Here is a 17,925-nt window from a genome sequence, read left to right on the forward strand (position 1 = left end):
CAGAGATTGCTTGTGTGTTACTTACTCCCATATTCATTTGAACCCTGGCTGTAAAGATAAAAAGACAATGAACCGCTGCTAAAGATAGTTGCAAAAGTGATGCAAAAAGCATATCATTGTTACAGATCTCTTGTTTTGTTTGTTTTTAATAATCTTCTCATTTTCTTATTGTGTTCCCATTACATTCCTATCTAATCTTGTGCAATATGAGAATATTTACTGCTGAAATAAGAAAAAATAAAGTGTGCTTGTATTTGCATGTGCGTTTGTGCGTCCCTCTGTTCCCTTAGGCCTGTAAGTATGCCATGCGCGTGTGCGCTCCGGTCGTGGGTTCAGAACAGATCTCCACCATGTTCCTGAATCATCTCCATGAGGACAAGGGTCTGCATTACGGAGAGTTCATCAATGACCTTACCAAATACCTGGTACGCAAGAGTCAAAGCTTTATTATAATAACTGCACAGTGCCTTATCATTCAGGACAACTCTGCATGCTTATGAGTTATTTATATACCATTATTATTAGAGATTTTATTTTATACATATACTGTTTTCTTTTTACTGCCTTTAGATGGAATTAAAAAAGTATACTATTTGTTTTCCTAAAGATCCAGGATTTTCCGAGCATGCTGAACTTCTACCACATCACAGTGATTCAGTTTTTCAAGAGTAACTGGTCAGAGATCAGAGCAAGTGCTGCCATGTTCATCGGTAACCATGTTTTCTTAGTTTGATGTTATTGTAATTTTTTGTTTTTATATTAATAATCGGACTCGATTAAACACAAATAATCGATCACAAAATAAATGTTTGCATATTTCTATGAATATATATAAATATACATAAATATGTGTATATATAACAAAGATTTTCATGAATATATATCAAATAAAATGACTTGTGTAAATATAAATTACAAATATTTCTTAAATATGTGACACTGGACAACAAAACCAGTCCTAAGAGGCAATTTTTCGAAATTGAGGTTTTACATCATCTGAAATTGGAATCGAAAAGCTTTCCATTGATGTATTTTTGTTAGGATTTAGGCGAGAAATACATATTTTGAAAATCTGGAATCCGAGGGTGCAAAAAAATCTAAATATTAAAAAAATCGCCTTTTAAGTTTTCCAAATGAAGTCCTAACCATAGCCTAATACTCACAAAGATAAAGTTTTTCTATATTTACGGTTGGAAATTTACATCACATTATGGAACAGGATTTTTACTTAATATCTTAATGATTTTGGGCATAAAAGAACAAAAAAGCAGGAGCAACCCATCATTTTGACCCATGCAATGAGTTTTTGGCTTTTACTAAAATCATTCCCGTGCTACTCAAGACTGGTTTTGTGGTCCAGGGTCTCATACATACATGTATGTTTGTGTATTTATATATACATATAAAATACACATAAACACAAACATTTCTTTTGGAATTGATTAATCACATATAAAATCGATTTGACAGCCCTAATGAATAATAAGAAAATTGATTGTTTAATTATTTTTAGATGAGTTATTTTAGAATGCATGCCAAAAATCCTTTTATTTTCAATTCAACCTGTAGCATCTTTTAACAGCGTTTTTTTTTATTTGTAGGGTTTTTGCTTGGGAACCTACCGGAGGAGCACTTCTCTCACATGAATATGGGATCAGTCACTAAGGGTGGGTACAGTGAAATCTGCAGCCTAGTGATATCTCACAGGGGAAAAAACATCTTTGTTATTGTCCAAAATTTGCTGTTTTAAAGTAGATTTGTTCTAACATTATAATAGAGATTTTGTCTGGTGAGATGTATTGGTGGTCTGTATTTTTTCTTTTATCACAAGATGCTCTTGTTTGCAGTCAGTTTTATTTGATTAATAGACAAACTAAACTCTTTCTCCCTCTTTCATCTCTGTGTCTCTTTCTCAGGTCTTGTAATGTTACTGCAGGATCCAGACCCCCTGGTACGAGTTAAAGCCGCTGAGGCCATGGGTCATTTCCACTGATGTCATTTCGTTCTACAATCACCAGATTAGTCTATGAATTTTAATGTTGTAGCATTTGACTATGGAGATACACTTGAGTTATTGTTCTATAATAAACCTTTAACGGTTTTTATTGTCGACCAAAGACTGTGCATTAGTTCTGTAAGAATTCTGTAAGAAAAGAGAAGACAGTAGAATACACATATTAAACTTAAAGCACTTTTAAGTAATGTCAGATATGTGGTGTGTGGTTTGTACCGTGGTTTATTTGACCACCGCTGGGTTTAAATGCGTTGTAGGACACTACATAGCAAAATAAATATGTCTGATAAAAGTAGAAATCTTTTATTATTTTTCTGCATTGATTTTGGTGGGAAAATCTTGATTTGAACATGGTAAAATGTGTTAAATTAATCTTAATATTGGTTATAGAATCATAATACAGTTATTAAGCCAATCGTTTTGAAACAAGCACACTTGGGAGTAGTTTTGCAGTGACCTCATGTCTATGAAGTACAAACCTGGCAGCGCTTTAAATAAAAATGAGATTTACAGAATAGTCTGGTACATACAGTAAATACTTGATATTTCTGATATTAAAAGCTTGCTTTGCTATTCATGTAGCGTGCACATTAACACTTTAATTCATTTAAAATGTGTGGTATGAATCAATATACTTTAAACCAAATCGACACTGTTAGGATCTTGAAGGTTAAGATTTTAATCCTATAAAGATGCTTTGAGGAGGCAGTTGAGTCATATTGACCATCATAAACTTTAAGCAATAAATCAGCCTAATAGGGAAGTGTATTAGCATAAGCCCTAAGTAACTTACTGCAACTGAAACCTTGTCTTGTCCCTGTTGTCTAAGATCAAAAATGAGATTTATGAAAGCAGTTGTGCTCTTTGCTGATGCAATATTCAATTATATTTCATGCACTACAGCTGACAGTGAATAAAAGCGTGCTTCCTAATGGTATAGATGAAGATTATAAATCAAATAGTGCCAAAAAAAACGATAAACGATACAACAACAGTACTGATCACTGGTACAGACTATCACAGACAGTCTTTCTGTTCCATAAGAAACATAATTTACTTGCTTTTTTCCCCCTGTACAATCTTTCCCAATTGTGTTATTCTCTCTTTGAATTGATTGATTTTTCTTACAGGTATTTTTCTTGTTTTTTCTTAAACAGACATGTACTTGCTATTTGTACTGAAAGCATAAGTAACAAATTCATTTGTTGTACATTAAATGGTACAATTTATTGTCCACTACAGCCGTTTAAATATCCTTTATTGAGTTTATAGTTAAATTGTTTGTGTATCGGTGTGATTTTCAACCCCATTATGGCCAACCTTGTTCCATTTTGTTCTAATCAGTATCTACAACAGTGTGGGATAAAAGAATATTAAATGTAAATATGTAGTATTATATATATATATATATATATATATATATATATATATATATATATATGTATAAATGGTCTGTTTTGTGCAACATTGTGAATTTTTTTTGGCACAATAAGGAAGAAGTTCTGGTTGTAGAGATAGAGAAACACTCAAAAAAAATTTTTTTCTCAGGGTGTTGAATATGTATAAGCACAAGTCAACTGGAAAGCACTTACTATAGACATAGACCTTTTATGTAATGGAAATGCTTTATCCAGAGTTTAGCAATTAGAGGTGGTTATTCCGTTCATTCAGAAACCCTGAGCTGTAACGACATTGGAATTCATTTCTGGCGAACAGTCGGAGTGACTGATAGATTGTTTTTCCATCTTGGATGAATTTCTGAGCATCAAGCTGCCACAGCAGGTTTCACAGGTCTGCTGTCGAGCATGCTGTTACATTTACATCTTCCCATTGGTTTGTTGATTTGTTGATCTTTTAATGTCTGTTGTTTGCTTTTGTTTTCTATCATGCAATAGAGCTGATGTTCGGATAATGGAGTTGAGAATATGTACGACTGAATCATTAAAGTTATTATAACATGACAAATGGAACCGTCATGTTGATATAATCGGAAATAATGCTGGAAAAAAGAAATTTTGCCACGAACACACTAATGATAATGAGAAATTGCAAATCGTGCAATCGTGCTATGTGTTTCTCTCACATCCAGCTTGTTGTCTGCTTGCTTTTATTTGTGATAAAACTGTGTGTTTTTGTATTAAAAATAAAAAAGACAGAAATTCTATGACATCAAACCTTCCCAATTGTTTATACTTTGTAGCGTCCGTCCTATAATCTAATAAGGATCCAATGAAGCATTCCAATCATAAGATATCACCTTTGACTTTAAATATGCCGTGTTATCACCTTTACTCCTGTGTTCCCCTCAGTGACGCTGTAAGTGTCAGGACTGAATGATAAGCACCATAGTTCTCTCACTATTAAATCCAAGCCAATCGTCCCTTTTTAACATCTTCTTGCATGTCAATACCATCTCTCCTCCTGTGGGTTTGTTTAAGACTCAACGCGCTGTTGGTTTTCCAGAGAACGGCCAATGAGGTCATATGGTGATTTGGGTAATTTTCAATCTCTGTTGACCCTCTTTACATAATGACATTGAAGATAAAGCAATCACTGCATTAATGCAGCTGTGAAGATTTGATGTGAAGCTGTGTGTGTGTGTTATATATGCAGCGAGGAGACGAATCTGTGGTTATGCTTCGAATTTATCAGCTTGACGTTTGGTCATCATGGAAATGCGATTACATAACTGCATTTGCAATGTGTGCGGTATGAGATATGAAGGAATCATCTCTCCAACCTGCCATTCACACACAAACGTTAGTTGAGTTCAACAGGTTTGAACTGAGAAAGATAATGCAAATTCTAATGCACTCCATAGCAAACACCTTATGAACCGTTGGCTTTTTATCATTAAAACCATTACACAATTCCTTTATGTAGGGGTTAGTTCTTAGTCCAGTTTGATGATGTTCTGTTGGTCCCCATCCAACAAACATTCTACCAATATACCCGAACACATTACCAGTTGAGACCGTTGTAGTGAAACCCGTACAAATCCCATTAGAAATGATGTTTTCTATTGTCTATTGGTGTATGGGGAACATGAATTGATTTTTAAAGGAATATCTTTGTAATCATTCAACTCTGCTTTTTGGAATTATACATTTGTGTAAAAAAATGCAGAAATATGGAAACACAGCTTAAGACATTCTACTATGAAAATGCCTTTATACTTATAAATTTGATCTATTCTTCGGTAAGCTACCTCAACTTTATTTTTCTGTTGCTTTGTATTGCTGTTTTCGAGCTAGCCACAAGAGAGCGCCATACCGTATGTTAAAGAACCCCCTTGACACTGATGCTCAAGCATTAGAAGCTGCCTAACATCATAAATGACCGGACTAAAGTGAACGAGATTGCTCATCCAGCAATAGTTCTGCTGGACCAAAAGGCCAGAGCTACCTTGATTGGATGCTGATTTTCAAAATCACATTAAATTTGCCAGCAAATAGAGAGGCTTTTTAATCCTTAATGAAGGCGTTTGAAAGATTAGAGGTGGGACTACATTAGACCGTGGGTACGGTGTGTGTGTGTGTACCTGAGGGTAATTTTCTCTGTTGGATGCTTTGGCCGTCCTTCTCCCTAATCAAACTGATCTTGCCTTTCAGCTCACGTCTATCGACTCTCTCCGGCTCCTCTGCTGTCTGAGCTGCGAGATTACACTTCATTTGTTTGCAGGTTGATAACGTTTTCATTGCGCACATCTCTCAAATGTAAAAACGGGCGGAAAACTGGCCTTAGTGTGTGTGTGTGTGTGTGTGTGATGGAGAGGTGGACACCGGTCCATCGCTCTGAATGTGCTCGAAAGTCCCTGCCAAGCTGACAAATATTCTGGTTTAGGAGCATGAGGTAGCGAATAACTCCCGTCTGAAGTTGGTTCAGTTCTTTTCATCATGATAGCAAGTTTTATGACAGGGCCTTCTGCATTAAAAACAAGCTGAAACATCAAAAAACTCCTCGAGGCTTCATTTAAATCTGCGCGAACAGCCAAGTTCTGATGTTCCTCTGATATAATCAGCTCACGCTGTCCTGTATTTCTGGGCTTCACCTGCGGAACTTCGCTTTAGGCCATTGATGTATGTTATATTAAATAATATCATTTATATATGGCTCCGAGCTCTCGAGCGCGTATTATTCTGGTCTTATAAATAATACACTTTCTTACTCATAAGAAATTTCTTTCTACCCACAGAGCAAGAAAGCAAAGGTACACGCTGTTTATTTACTTTATCGATTTATTGACTCCGTTTTCATAACAGTTTCCCAAAAGTTATTTCTGTCTGTATTATTTTACAGAACCTAGATTTGTTGTTCCATACAGACGCTCGGATTCTGCAGCGTAATGATGTACATTACGGATAGGAAAGTTTCTATCGCCCGCACGATCCATCCTTCTCTCTCTCTCTCTCTATCCCTCACCCTTTCTCTGAAATTACACTCATTCATTCCCCTGTGTCTGCGCAGAAGAGAGAGACAGAGAGCGCGTATCTGCAGTTGACCTGGCTCTCGGAGAACATATGGATCTAATCTCCGACTCGATTGCTTGGCTCACATGTGATAGTGCCCATCAATTCATACCCTGTGATGCAACGGGAGAAAATCTGTCGAGAGTTCTGAGGGTATTATATTTCAGTACGCCGACAGTGGGCCTGGCAAAATAGATTGTGGCCTTGTGGAACGTTTTCATTATGTGGTGCTGCGTTAGTTATTCACTTTCCCTGGAACTTTGCCGACCAAAAAAATCTATAATAATAATAATAATGCACAATGCTTATTATTTTGTTAAAGCGATAACCCCTGGAAAGCAGTGTTTGATTTATTCGAAGCAGTTTTGTATTTTAATATTGGACATTATTTAGTTAACAATGTCTTGTTTTTAATAAGGCTCAGGCACTGTTAATAGAGTCATAATTAACTAGAAATCACCCAGTTCTTTAAACTAATTAAACAAGGTTTGATCCATTTTATCAAAAGGACTCTTAAATTGTTTTCGGTGGTTGAAGAGGACAAACGTCCTTCAGGGAGAGAGGAGAATTATTTTGTCAAGAGGACGTTCAGAGAATTACTCTGCCTCTCCAAATTAAATGTCTGGTTGATCCGCTCAGAATCAATTTAAAGTGTCGTTTTGTTAGAGGACGAGCTACCTTTGCGTGTTAATAACTGTCAATTAATGAATTCAACTCTCAGATGGTTAAACTCATCACAGTTCCGCGGCGTTGTATAATATTAATGCTAATGATGTCAAGATCTTCTGATGTCTGTGCTTCAGACATGTGAAAATGACTCATAAAGGTTCAGAAATGTGTGTCTAAGGAAAGCCGGTTTGGAGATTAGAGGTGATAACTGTATGCGGCTGTGATGTCACTATGTTATAACTGTTTTTTTTAACTTTGACCCGGGATCACACAGATCAGTTTGACTTTCTTCGGGGTGGGCATGCTGAATCAAGTAGCAATCCAGACAGAGATTAGCAAGGATTTCCATACTAGCTGAGGTCGGAGAGACTATGTGCACAAATAGTTTACCCCCAAAATGTTGTTTTCATCATTTATTCACCCTCATGTCATGCCTAACCATTATGACTTATCTGCAGAACACAAAATAAAAGATTTTGAAGAATGTTGGTCTCCAAACAACATTGGACCACATTGACTTCGACTGCATGGACACAAAACCATTTCTCAAAATATCTTCTTTTGTGTGTTTCACAGAAGAAAGAGTCATATACACGTTTTAAATGAAAGGAGGGTAAATAAATCATGACAGAATTTCAATTTTTGAGTGAACTATGCCTATAAGGTTGCCGTTCTTCTATTTAGTTTAAACAAGCCTCCTTAAATCTTAACAAGGATCCTTATAAAATCTGGCTTATTGCACAGATATTAGGACTGTTTTTGTGATTTTACCATACTGTATGTTTGCATCGTGGCAGTTCTAAGGTGAGTGGATATCCCAGAGACCTACACATTTGTGTTGGAATACAGTGGCGTTGCAAGTCAGGTCCAGGCCCATATGCGAAAACTTTTAACGGGCCACCTCCATTACTGGACATCCGTCGTTTACTCAGGTTTGTTATTTAAATGAACATGCGTGTCAATCACGCTCGAATAGTAACGGCAGACCCCAAGTGGGCACAAACTCTCAATCGCCAGAAAGGGAAATGACATCGGAGCCAATAGCTCTGTGGCTAGTGCGCCATCATATAGTGCTAGTATACTTGCGGCCTGACCCGAGCTTGATTCCCATCTCAAGTGTCTTTTGCCGGTCCCTTTCCCCTGTCTCTAACCAAAAAAGAAAGGGAAAAAGTGACGCAGCCAGCGTTTTGCACGTGTTTTGCACGCAACATGTGATCGGCCTCAATATTTCTATGATAAAACCGTTATCAGACATTAAACTGGGGATGCACGATAAATTATTGGCCATATCGGTAATAATAAAATAGACAGTATTTAGTAATATAAAATATTTAGTAAAATAAAATAAAATATTTATGAATGTGTAAATTATAGGAAGAAAAGCATATAGTTTGAATCAGACTGCTGTCTGAATGCTTTCTGTCTTGAGACCTGTTAGACATGTGGCTATTGAAAAAAAAATCTGGAAGAACATCTATACTTTGTTTGTTAAATATACCAGAAAAGTTTGAAGGTTAAAAAATCGTTAACTAGTGTATCGTAGGCTTGGTTCATGATTTTCAGGGGGAAAAAGAGAACTAACGGTGAATGTATTCAATTAAAAACAGTTTAGCTACATACATCGCGCTGGCTCTTTCACAGTTAAAGCGGACCTTAACCTCAGCTTCTGTCACTAGCAAGTCCCGCCTTCTTTCATTTGTTTGGGCACCTCAATTAGATTGATGTCGAGGAGCTCATATAAACTTCATTCCGTTTCGACACTGCAAGGTAAACAAGTAATGTTGTACATTATACATTAATAATAAGAGTGTAAATGATTGGATGTATTAAAGTTATTAAATAAATGACAACTAATTGGGACAATAAAGACCTCTCCACTACCTCACCATACACTTTATTATTAAACACCTGTTAGCCATTTTCAAATATGTTTTTTATTTCAGTTAAAGAACAAAAAGGCCAATTAACATTTACCCATGGGTAGACGTGCAAAAGACGCAAAATGTAGACGGCCCTTAAGTGATTCGTGCTCAGCATGGTAATAAAACATTAGGGGCTTTACTGAAAACTTTCAGGGCTTCAGCCCCCTTTGCCCACCACCTAAACAACACAGACGGCATTTGCATATAGTATAATTACTTACCCAACAATATAAACAGCACAATATCACACATTCTTTCAAATCCCAACATTCATTCAAACTGAATACCTTTCTGAGTGACTTTGTAGGGTCTTGTCAATGTAAGGATGTTAGAAATGGTCTAATGTATCCTCGTTAGGTTGTTGGGGCGACGGCTGAGTGATGCTGTGTCTCGCAAACGATCCCACATACACATTTGGTTCCTTGTTAGTCCGAAGACCGAACAAGACAGAGAAGTGTGAGAGTAATAAAGAGTAAGAAAAGGACAGGTATATACAAGAAAGAATGAAGTTGCAGCGTGCAGGTCAGACTGATGCTTGCGGCCTTCCGTGTCCTGAGTTGGCTGCTTATTAGTACGGCAGAGCCTTGGTCTTCCTACGCTTTCCCTCTCCTCCACCTCCGCTGGACCTGCATGCTCCTGAATGGCCAGGGGTCACTCCCAGCCAATTTAGAGTGATGCACATCTATTCTGTCAGCCGCCAGCTTCCACACTGAAAATAATTACCCAGCGAGCATCTGCCGTCCCAGAGAGACAAACGATAGAGTCTGACACGAGCAGGACGGAGAAATTCCACATTCTGTTTCTCTTTGCCTCTCTAAATGGTGGAGCAGGCCCGGAGGAAGCTAAAGGGAGAAAAAACACCTGGTGAAATTATCCCTCAGTGATCGGTGCATATGCTTAATAACTGCGCTCTGTAGTTAATTGGAATAATTGCCCGGAATGCTCTCTGATAAAATGAGTTCAGGAGGCCCTGAGGAGAAAGATGGGGAAAAGACGCAAATACGTTACGTGGTTGTGTCGACTCACGCTTAGACCGAAGAGACACTACTCAGTCAAAGAAGGTTAAGCTGAGTTCCTGAAGAAAATGCAATTTTAACAAAGAAAGTGATTACATTAATAGTAATATTAACCGTTTTGTCACATGCACAATTTAGAGATTCTAAATTAGTCATTTTACCGCTATTTTAAGATCACTGCTTGAACGCCAACAACAGCATGATGGCAAGGCTTGAGCATCAGTACACTGGCCAATCATCTTCTTCTTTAGAGTTTTTGGCGGTTGGCAAACCGTCAACTGGCCAATCAGAACTTAGATGCGAAATAAAATACTGCACGAATAACCAATCGTCATGCACCTTTCAAGCCAATTAGCTTCCAGAATCTCCATTGTGCATCATCAAACCCATCACAATTGGTTAAGTGGCAGGTTTGTTTTTAAAGATCGCTAAAGTATCGAAGAAAGTTAAATTATTTAGCAAAACTAGTGACAATTAAGAGCCATGTATACTTTTTTATGACGTAAAATAATTTGCACTTGAGTGGATTTACTGACGCTGCGCTCAGGTGCACGCTTCTGAAAAAGGACCGCGAGATGCGACGCATCTGGCAGATATCCGCATAGCGATTGTACATACATGAAAAAAACATTAAAACATTTTATCGGCTAAATGAATGAATGGGTACTGCATGACAGCATTTCTGACAGACTCGACTACGAAGTAGATTGCTGTGGACTTGGCACTAACGTTACACTAGACAGGGCCTGATGGGTGAATGTACAGGATGGCGTCCAAGTGCACACACTAACACCTAATTTAAAACTGTTACTTTAGACAACTGTTACTGTTTTAAACGCCTTATTTTATCATGTAAATAACTCTCAATTTTGTGAGTTCAATTCAAATTTATTTGTATAGGTTTTAAGGATTAATTTGGTCTAAAGGATTAACTAAAAATAATGTGTTCACACATCATATGTCACTTCTGTAAGTAAATATGTTTTACACTTTACCATTTCTCATGGTTTTCATAGTTTCATGTGCTTTTCATCTCCAGGTTTCCTTTTCAGATTATCCGTCTTATAACCAAGCCATCGTTCGTGCATTACTCGCTTTGGTCTGTGGCTGAGACCAACCATCATCCATGATGATCCACTGATCTTACAGACAGATGTAAGCCGACTGTGTCATTCTAATGCAGACCTTTCCTTTATACTCTTGAGATTTTCTGCTCTTTCTCTGCATGGTAAGCTTCAGCAAAGGCCAATGCCACAATATATTGTAGCTATGTTTTATTTCTGTCATTAGTTCCCATAATATCACGTTCATATCCAGGCACTAGCAAGTGCCTAAATGTGCTAAACGCAGAGACACTGTTGATTTAATTACCTGTGACATGATTGAGAGGGTTCACATTATATCAACAACATTACTATTTAATACGCCGTTCGGTCCTGTTTGTTTTTCAGGCTGTTTGTCTTTGTTGTCGATATTGAAAAAAAATGCAGTTGTGGGGTATGCTACATCTAAAATCGTGAAAAAATATAACATACATGAAATAATATAATTGTTCAATCTAGGTTTATGTTTGAAATTATAGGTTGTGCCGTTTGCTCTCCATTTCAGAAGACCTTAAGAAGTGGCTCCTGGTAAGCGTATATAGTAAGCAGTCGATGCTTAGTGATTTTTACAGTGCATTCTGGGAATGTCTAGGGAGTCGCCGTTTCAGTGCGTTGGCATAATTTTGACAATAGGCCTTGGAATTTGCTGACTTATTGGGCTTGATATTGCCAGTGTAGAAGACTGCAGTTGATCTACTGTCCCACCTATTTATTTATATATAAAACTTGATTTTCTCTTTGACTTGATTACAGTAAACTATACTGTCTGTACTTTCAGGCAAGAACGTGGGATATCAAAGTTGTGCTGTTAAGAAAAAGAGAGACATAAAAATAGCAGAACGGGTCCAGATGTTGTGCTTGTGGACAGCTTATTAACAGACCTAAGCGCGTGATGCTGCGCCTCAGGCGCTAAAACATCCCAGAGCTCTAAAATAATGTCCACAACAGAGACTAATTATAAAAAACGCACATTTCCACACTTTTCATCACACAGAGAGAAAGACAGAGAGAAGTTAAACTAGCTGACTTCAGTAGTTTGTATTTGATCAAGTCTTGAAACACAACACTTATACTGGCATCAATCGGTGGGCTGGAAATCCAAGTTTTAGACATCAAACTTGTTTTCTTTTGTAGTGTTCTTGACTCCAAAACTCCTTGCATTTAAGTCTTAAGATTTTTACAGATCTTTTTTGCATTTTTGTGTATACAGGGGCGTGATACACATTTTACTGGAAAGGATTCAAAGCAAATGATTTGTGGAAAGTGCAATACGATTGACTAAATATAAACATGAAAATCTGTGTTGTCTGCCAGTGTTATAGACCCTTTTAAAGTTTTTCAATATGTGCTTCTGAAAATACAGGAATTGGAGAGTGAAGAGATTACAAAATTAATGACCCATCCATAAACACACAAAAGCCAATGTATGTCCTGTTTCTTTTTCGCTTCTTATGTATTCAGCCGCTCTGTAACTCTATTACCCCTACATGTGTTTTGCGTGTTGTATTATTAAACACTTACTGACTTTGTTCTGCTTTACTGTACATTATTCAGGTGCAGCTTATCCTTGTAGGCCAGAGCGCACGTGTGTCACAACATCCGACATATGTATGCGTGCTCGCACGCTGTGACAAACTGCGTGTAGCACATATGCGGAGGGCATGTTAGCTTCTCTTTCTCGCGTACCGGGCTACGCGCCTCAACGGGAGTTTTCAGTCCTAGTCTGTTTGTCAGTTGAATATGTTTATTTCAGGGCTATTTTAATTATAGCTCATTGGAGTGTGTCACTTCACTTGTGGAGTGTGCGTGTGCGAGTGTTTGCGTTTGTGCTTGCTGGGTGTAACTCCCAGGTCTTTATGTGAGAGAACCACTCGTTCATCACTGTCTCAGGGGACAAAGGAAACCTGTAGCGCATGCTAAGTGCTCCAGCCCTCCGCATGGCTGTATGAATACATTAGGGTACACACACACAGCTTAGCACATGGCTGCCAGAATATATTAGGCTCCACACACACATATTGCCCACTGATAATGAGCACCAAATTCAAGGCGCTTAGTCGGATCAGCTCTTTGGAAAATCAGTATTGAGTGGACTGATAAGACACTTGTCTTGTACAGTAAACACCTTCTTGGTGTGTTTGCATGCTTGTTTATTATTCAATTGGATCGTGCTTGCTTATGCTCTCCTGGAATGTTCTGCCTGTCTCACACGCACACACATGCATACACAATTTTTGGACCATGTATTTTGTCTGCCTTCTAGTGTAGTGAGCTTGTTTTGGTTGGTCACACATAAAAACACAATTTGTCATTGCAGCTACTGTACACTCACCTAAAGGATTATTAGGAACACCTGTTCACACTTTAGGCCCCTTAGTGCCAATTGGGCATCGTTTATATGCCACGGCCTACCTGAGCATTGTTTCTGACCATGTCCATCCCTTTATTACCACCATGTACCCATCCTCTGATGGATACTTCCAGCAGGATAATGCATCATGTCACAAAGCTCGAATCATTTCAAATTGGTTTCTTGAACATGACAATGAGTTCACTGTACTAAAATGGCCCCCACAGTCACCAGATCTCAACCCAATAGAGCATCTTTGGGATGTGGTGGAACGGGAGCTTCGTGCATCCCACAAATCTCCATCAACTGCAAGATGCTTTCCTATCAATATAGTGGTGAACAGTCATGGGCACTACGTGTGTATGTGTGTGTGTTTTAGGTTGCACTTTAAACAGGTCTAGCTGGTGGCGGAGCTCTTATCAGACCATGTCAGACCTCTGGGGCTGCCAGTTTGTTTCGTAGCGATAGCAACTAAATTAAATCTTGATCCTCCACCAACTTTTTCCGGTATGGTGCGCATAATTGTCCCAGTTATTGCCTGTAAACTGTAGCCTAATAGTTCCTCCAACATCCAGACGCTCAGTCGGGGCAACTCGTGGCTACCTTATGTTTTGTTTTTGCTTTGTTTGTGTTGACCGCAAACGGCATGTTAGAAGTGAAGTGATGTGTTCTTAAAGCCTATTGCCGCCTGCTTTTTTTTGTCTGCGATGGTCCAGTCTGCTTTCAAACCTGCCAGGGTCTTTTGTCATCGATCATATATAAGCCCCCCCTCCCCTACTCCCACCATCCTTTGCTCTTCACTCCTTTGTTGCGCTAGCACAACATTAAGATGGTGAATAGGCACTTCAGGGTTATTTGGGAGCTTTTCAGGAAAGTGTAAGCAGAGGGGAGAAGAAATAATGAGGTGCGGTGGCAAAAAAAGAAAACAGACTAAATGAAAAGATAAGGGACACGGTTATTATTGTGAAAAGTGGCAAAGTCAGCACAGTTTCTTCAGGGTTCAGAATAAATATGAAATTACGGTATTATAAAATTATTAGTACCAGGCATCTCATGCACCAACTAGTTAGGAATTATTTTTATCGCTACTTTTTATTTGTTTCCCCCCGAAAGGATTTTTTAAGAAATCAATTGAAAGAGCATGCTGTGAATGCTGTGAATTTCAAAGAGTTGCAAGTGCTGAATTATTTGTGGAAAAAAACTCAAACATTAGGAATTTATGCATCCCAAAATAGTCATGCATATTCATGAGGCCCGTCTGCATAATATTTGGGAGGGGGAGGGGCAGACACAATGGTGGGTACAAAGCAAATCTGGTGTCTGATATCAGTTCTGACATCTGTTCTTTGAAATTCTTGGTCACTTTTCAATATTCCTAATAAAAAGTTCAATTTGGGAATCAGGCCAATTCTAAGTTGTACATATATTGAAAGCTCCCTAAAACCTCTAGCCCATGTAGAAGGAGATAAGCAAGCAAATATCTGTCAACAGCAGCAGGTAGTCTGTATCAAGGACAGCAGACGACACAAACAACCCTAACACACACACATAGCCTGAGAAAATTGTAACTTTATTCTGCAGAACAGTCTGTATATTTGAATGCAAGAGTGGGTTTATCTGTGGCGTAAAGTTACGCTTCGAAACCCAAGTGTTTGTCTATAATAAAAGCTCCCGAAGGAATATCTTGTGTTTGTAAATGCAGCGCTCCAAGTTTTGCACAGAGATCTGTAAGATGGATTTTGCACAATGGTTTTCAGAAACGGCTATTTTTAAGGACTCTATTACAATAGCTTTTGGCTTTTTAAAGTATCGTCTTTTCCTCCTTTTTCCTTCTTTCGCAACCGGTTTAGGGTTCAGCATGATGCTCTGCTTAAAATTAACTCTCTTAGAGAAAAATAGTAGCGGCGGATAATATGAGATGAGCTCTGCTGAAGGCAATCCATTATTTGATGATTTTGGCATCCTTTTTCTCTTTATTAAATCAGAAGAAAATGCCCTCCCCTGGGAAGTTTTGGGCTTCTGACCAACGGCTGAAATCAATCCCGCGACCGAAACGGTGCGATGATATTGGACTCCCCGCAAGGAGCAGGTTGGTCTATTGAGACGTGGGTGAGATGCAGCTCTACTCTCATCTTCTCCTCCTTTCTTTCCCCATTACACATCTCCTTTATCCTGGCAAGTTGTCAAGCAACCGTGAGGCGGGCAGAAAAATGGGATGAAGGATGGAAGGAGAGGCGATGGGGGAGAAAAGAGACAGGCAGATAAAGAGCAATCTCCTTGGCTGCTTTTGAGAGTGTAGGTACACTCCAGATGGTGACCCAGAACTTGATGGGCTTCACTGCGGAAATAACCCTCTCTGGCTCATCGAGAGTCTCAGAAAATCACTCATGGTCCAATGAAAACGCAGAGACAAAGCGACCATCGTCACAACAGGGACACCTTTAGAAAAAAGAAGCCAAGTTGCAACACCTACTGGATGAGCAAGTTAGAACTACTTAGAACGTCTTACAATGGGCTTTAGGTAGCACGATTCTTGCAAATGCAATGAGGATTACTATTTTAATTATAGCTTTGTGAGTCATATTTGACAGTTGCTTGTGAAATGTGTGCACGAAGCAACCACCCAACCTGCAAAATGTGTCATCTGTGAGAAGGTTTAACAAATTGTAAACACATACCCTGCTGTTACCTGACTAATGCATGAAACCTCCAGCTCTTAAGTTAACAAATGAGAACATTAAACGTCAAAAATGTTCATTTCGCAGTGCACCCCGCCTTACCCCGGATGCAATAATATCTTTCCTAACTTCAGACCAACTTAAATGTGCTTAGAAGCACATAGTCCCCAAACAGCTTCCAAATATAAACAACAAAGCTTTCAGTTTTTGTTTGCATATTGTGAAATAATGCTCATATTAGCACTAAACTGAAATTAAATCAGTATTTTACTCGGTTTAAAATGTTTGCTTGCAAGTAAAGTAATTGTTTGCACTTGCAGCTTGTATATTGTAAACATTGCCAGACGTTTACGAATGTTATTATTCCTACTTTAAGATGAGCTCTTGACAACAGACAAACAAGGTTGTCATTTGTAGACATAAATATAGATGTATAGATAGAATATGAAATAAGGTTCATACTAAAAAATAAACAGGCGAGCAATATGGCAAGATGGTCAAGAAATCATTTGTTTGTCAAATAAAATTACATTTGAATCTAACGCATTCGCAATAACTCTCCACAGTCACATTTAGAAATAACGGAGCACCATAATTGACTCTAACCCCGAGTATTTCATCCTGCAAACTGAATTTGTAGATGGATAACTGTGCTATTGTGGGAAAGAAAGGGCTTTGAAGCAGATCTAACAGAGCATGTCTGTTGTCAATGCAGTTTCCTACTTGCACAATATCATACATTATATGACATATGTAGGTTATGATGATACTATACAGATGGAAGGTCAAACAGACTGACTCTCTAAAGTGTCTTCTATGGAAATAATGTATAATTATACTGAAGACTATGTGAACTGGTTGGTTTGTACCTCATTGTAAAATTTAACATCTTTTAATTTCAAATCCTAGAATAAATCTACACTGAATTTTCTGTTTAATATAAAAAATCCCTGTTTTAAATAGTTTAGGCAGTTCTACATTTGCAAGAAATTTGTTATAAACAATTTCAAAGTAAGAACAAAACAAACTTTTCTGCGCATGTACACTTTTGTGGCCCGAACTTAACTTGCGGTACACATCCACAAATAATAGTCTTTTGATAACAAGCATAGGACATTTCTAAAAGTATGTCTAGCCAGTATTACTTTGGAATACAAGTAGAAGAACCGTTACTTGGCTAAACTTAAAGGCAGGGTGTCCGATTTCTGAATTACTCTTGTTTAGACGGGCCGAGTACCAAAACAACCTTGTAGCCAATCAGCAGTAAGGTGCACAGTGCAAAGGACGGACATTATTCGAGTCGAGGTACACGACCCATTCAACAAATTGTTTATTAAATAAAAGTAATATACAATAAATTCAAAACATTGTTTATTCACTACAATGATTGTTATACAATAAAATATAAAAAATATGATTGAATATTAACATAAATAAAATAAAATATAAATAGTTAAATTATTAGCCACTAGCTAGACAAAACCGAAGTTAACTTCCAGAGAGGTGCGTGCCTCCAATGAAATCATCTATAGCACACAAATGTCCAGTTTCCCTTGGACATACATCATGTTAACGATCATAAAAGCAATTCATGTCTAAGCATGTTAAGCAGCCCACACAAACAGTTTGTCCTTCTTCTTCCTCTAAAAGTCATTGGGATATTAAGGTGGATGCCTATGCTGCTATGGATGAAAACATAATGGA

At 38.0% G+C, this 17,925-nt stretch overlaps 1 protein-coding gene across 2 annotated transcripts in view; it reads left to right on the plus strand.

Moving 5' to 3' along the window:
* Positions 1-2,202, plus strand: part of mroh1 (maestro heat-like repeat family member 1) — a 30,518-nt gene extending 28,316 nt beyond the window's left edge. For both annotated transcript variants that reach the window (XM_056762271.1, XM_056762272.1), the window contains 4 exons: positions 291-425; positions 608-710; positions 1,602-1,667; positions 1,917-2,202. In XM_056762271.1, coding sequence (XP_056618249.1) covers positions 291-425; positions 608-710; positions 1,602-1,667; positions 1,917-1,993 — 381 coding nt within the window. In that variant the 3' untranslated portion in view covers positions 1,994-2,202. The remainder of the gene's footprint in view (positions 1-290; positions 426-607; positions 711-1,601; positions 1,668-1,916) is intronic.
* The last annotated feature ends 15,723 nt before the right edge of the window (positions 2,203-17,925 follow it).

Source organism: Triplophysa dalaica, chromosome 12 (genome assembly GCF_015846415.1).
Source record: "Triplophysa dalaica isolate WHDGS20190420 chromosome 12, ASM1584641v1, whole genome shotgun sequence".
NCBI classification, from domain to species: Eukaryota; Metazoa; Chordata; class Actinopteri; order Cypriniformes; family Nemacheilidae; genus Triplophysa; species Triplophysa dalaica.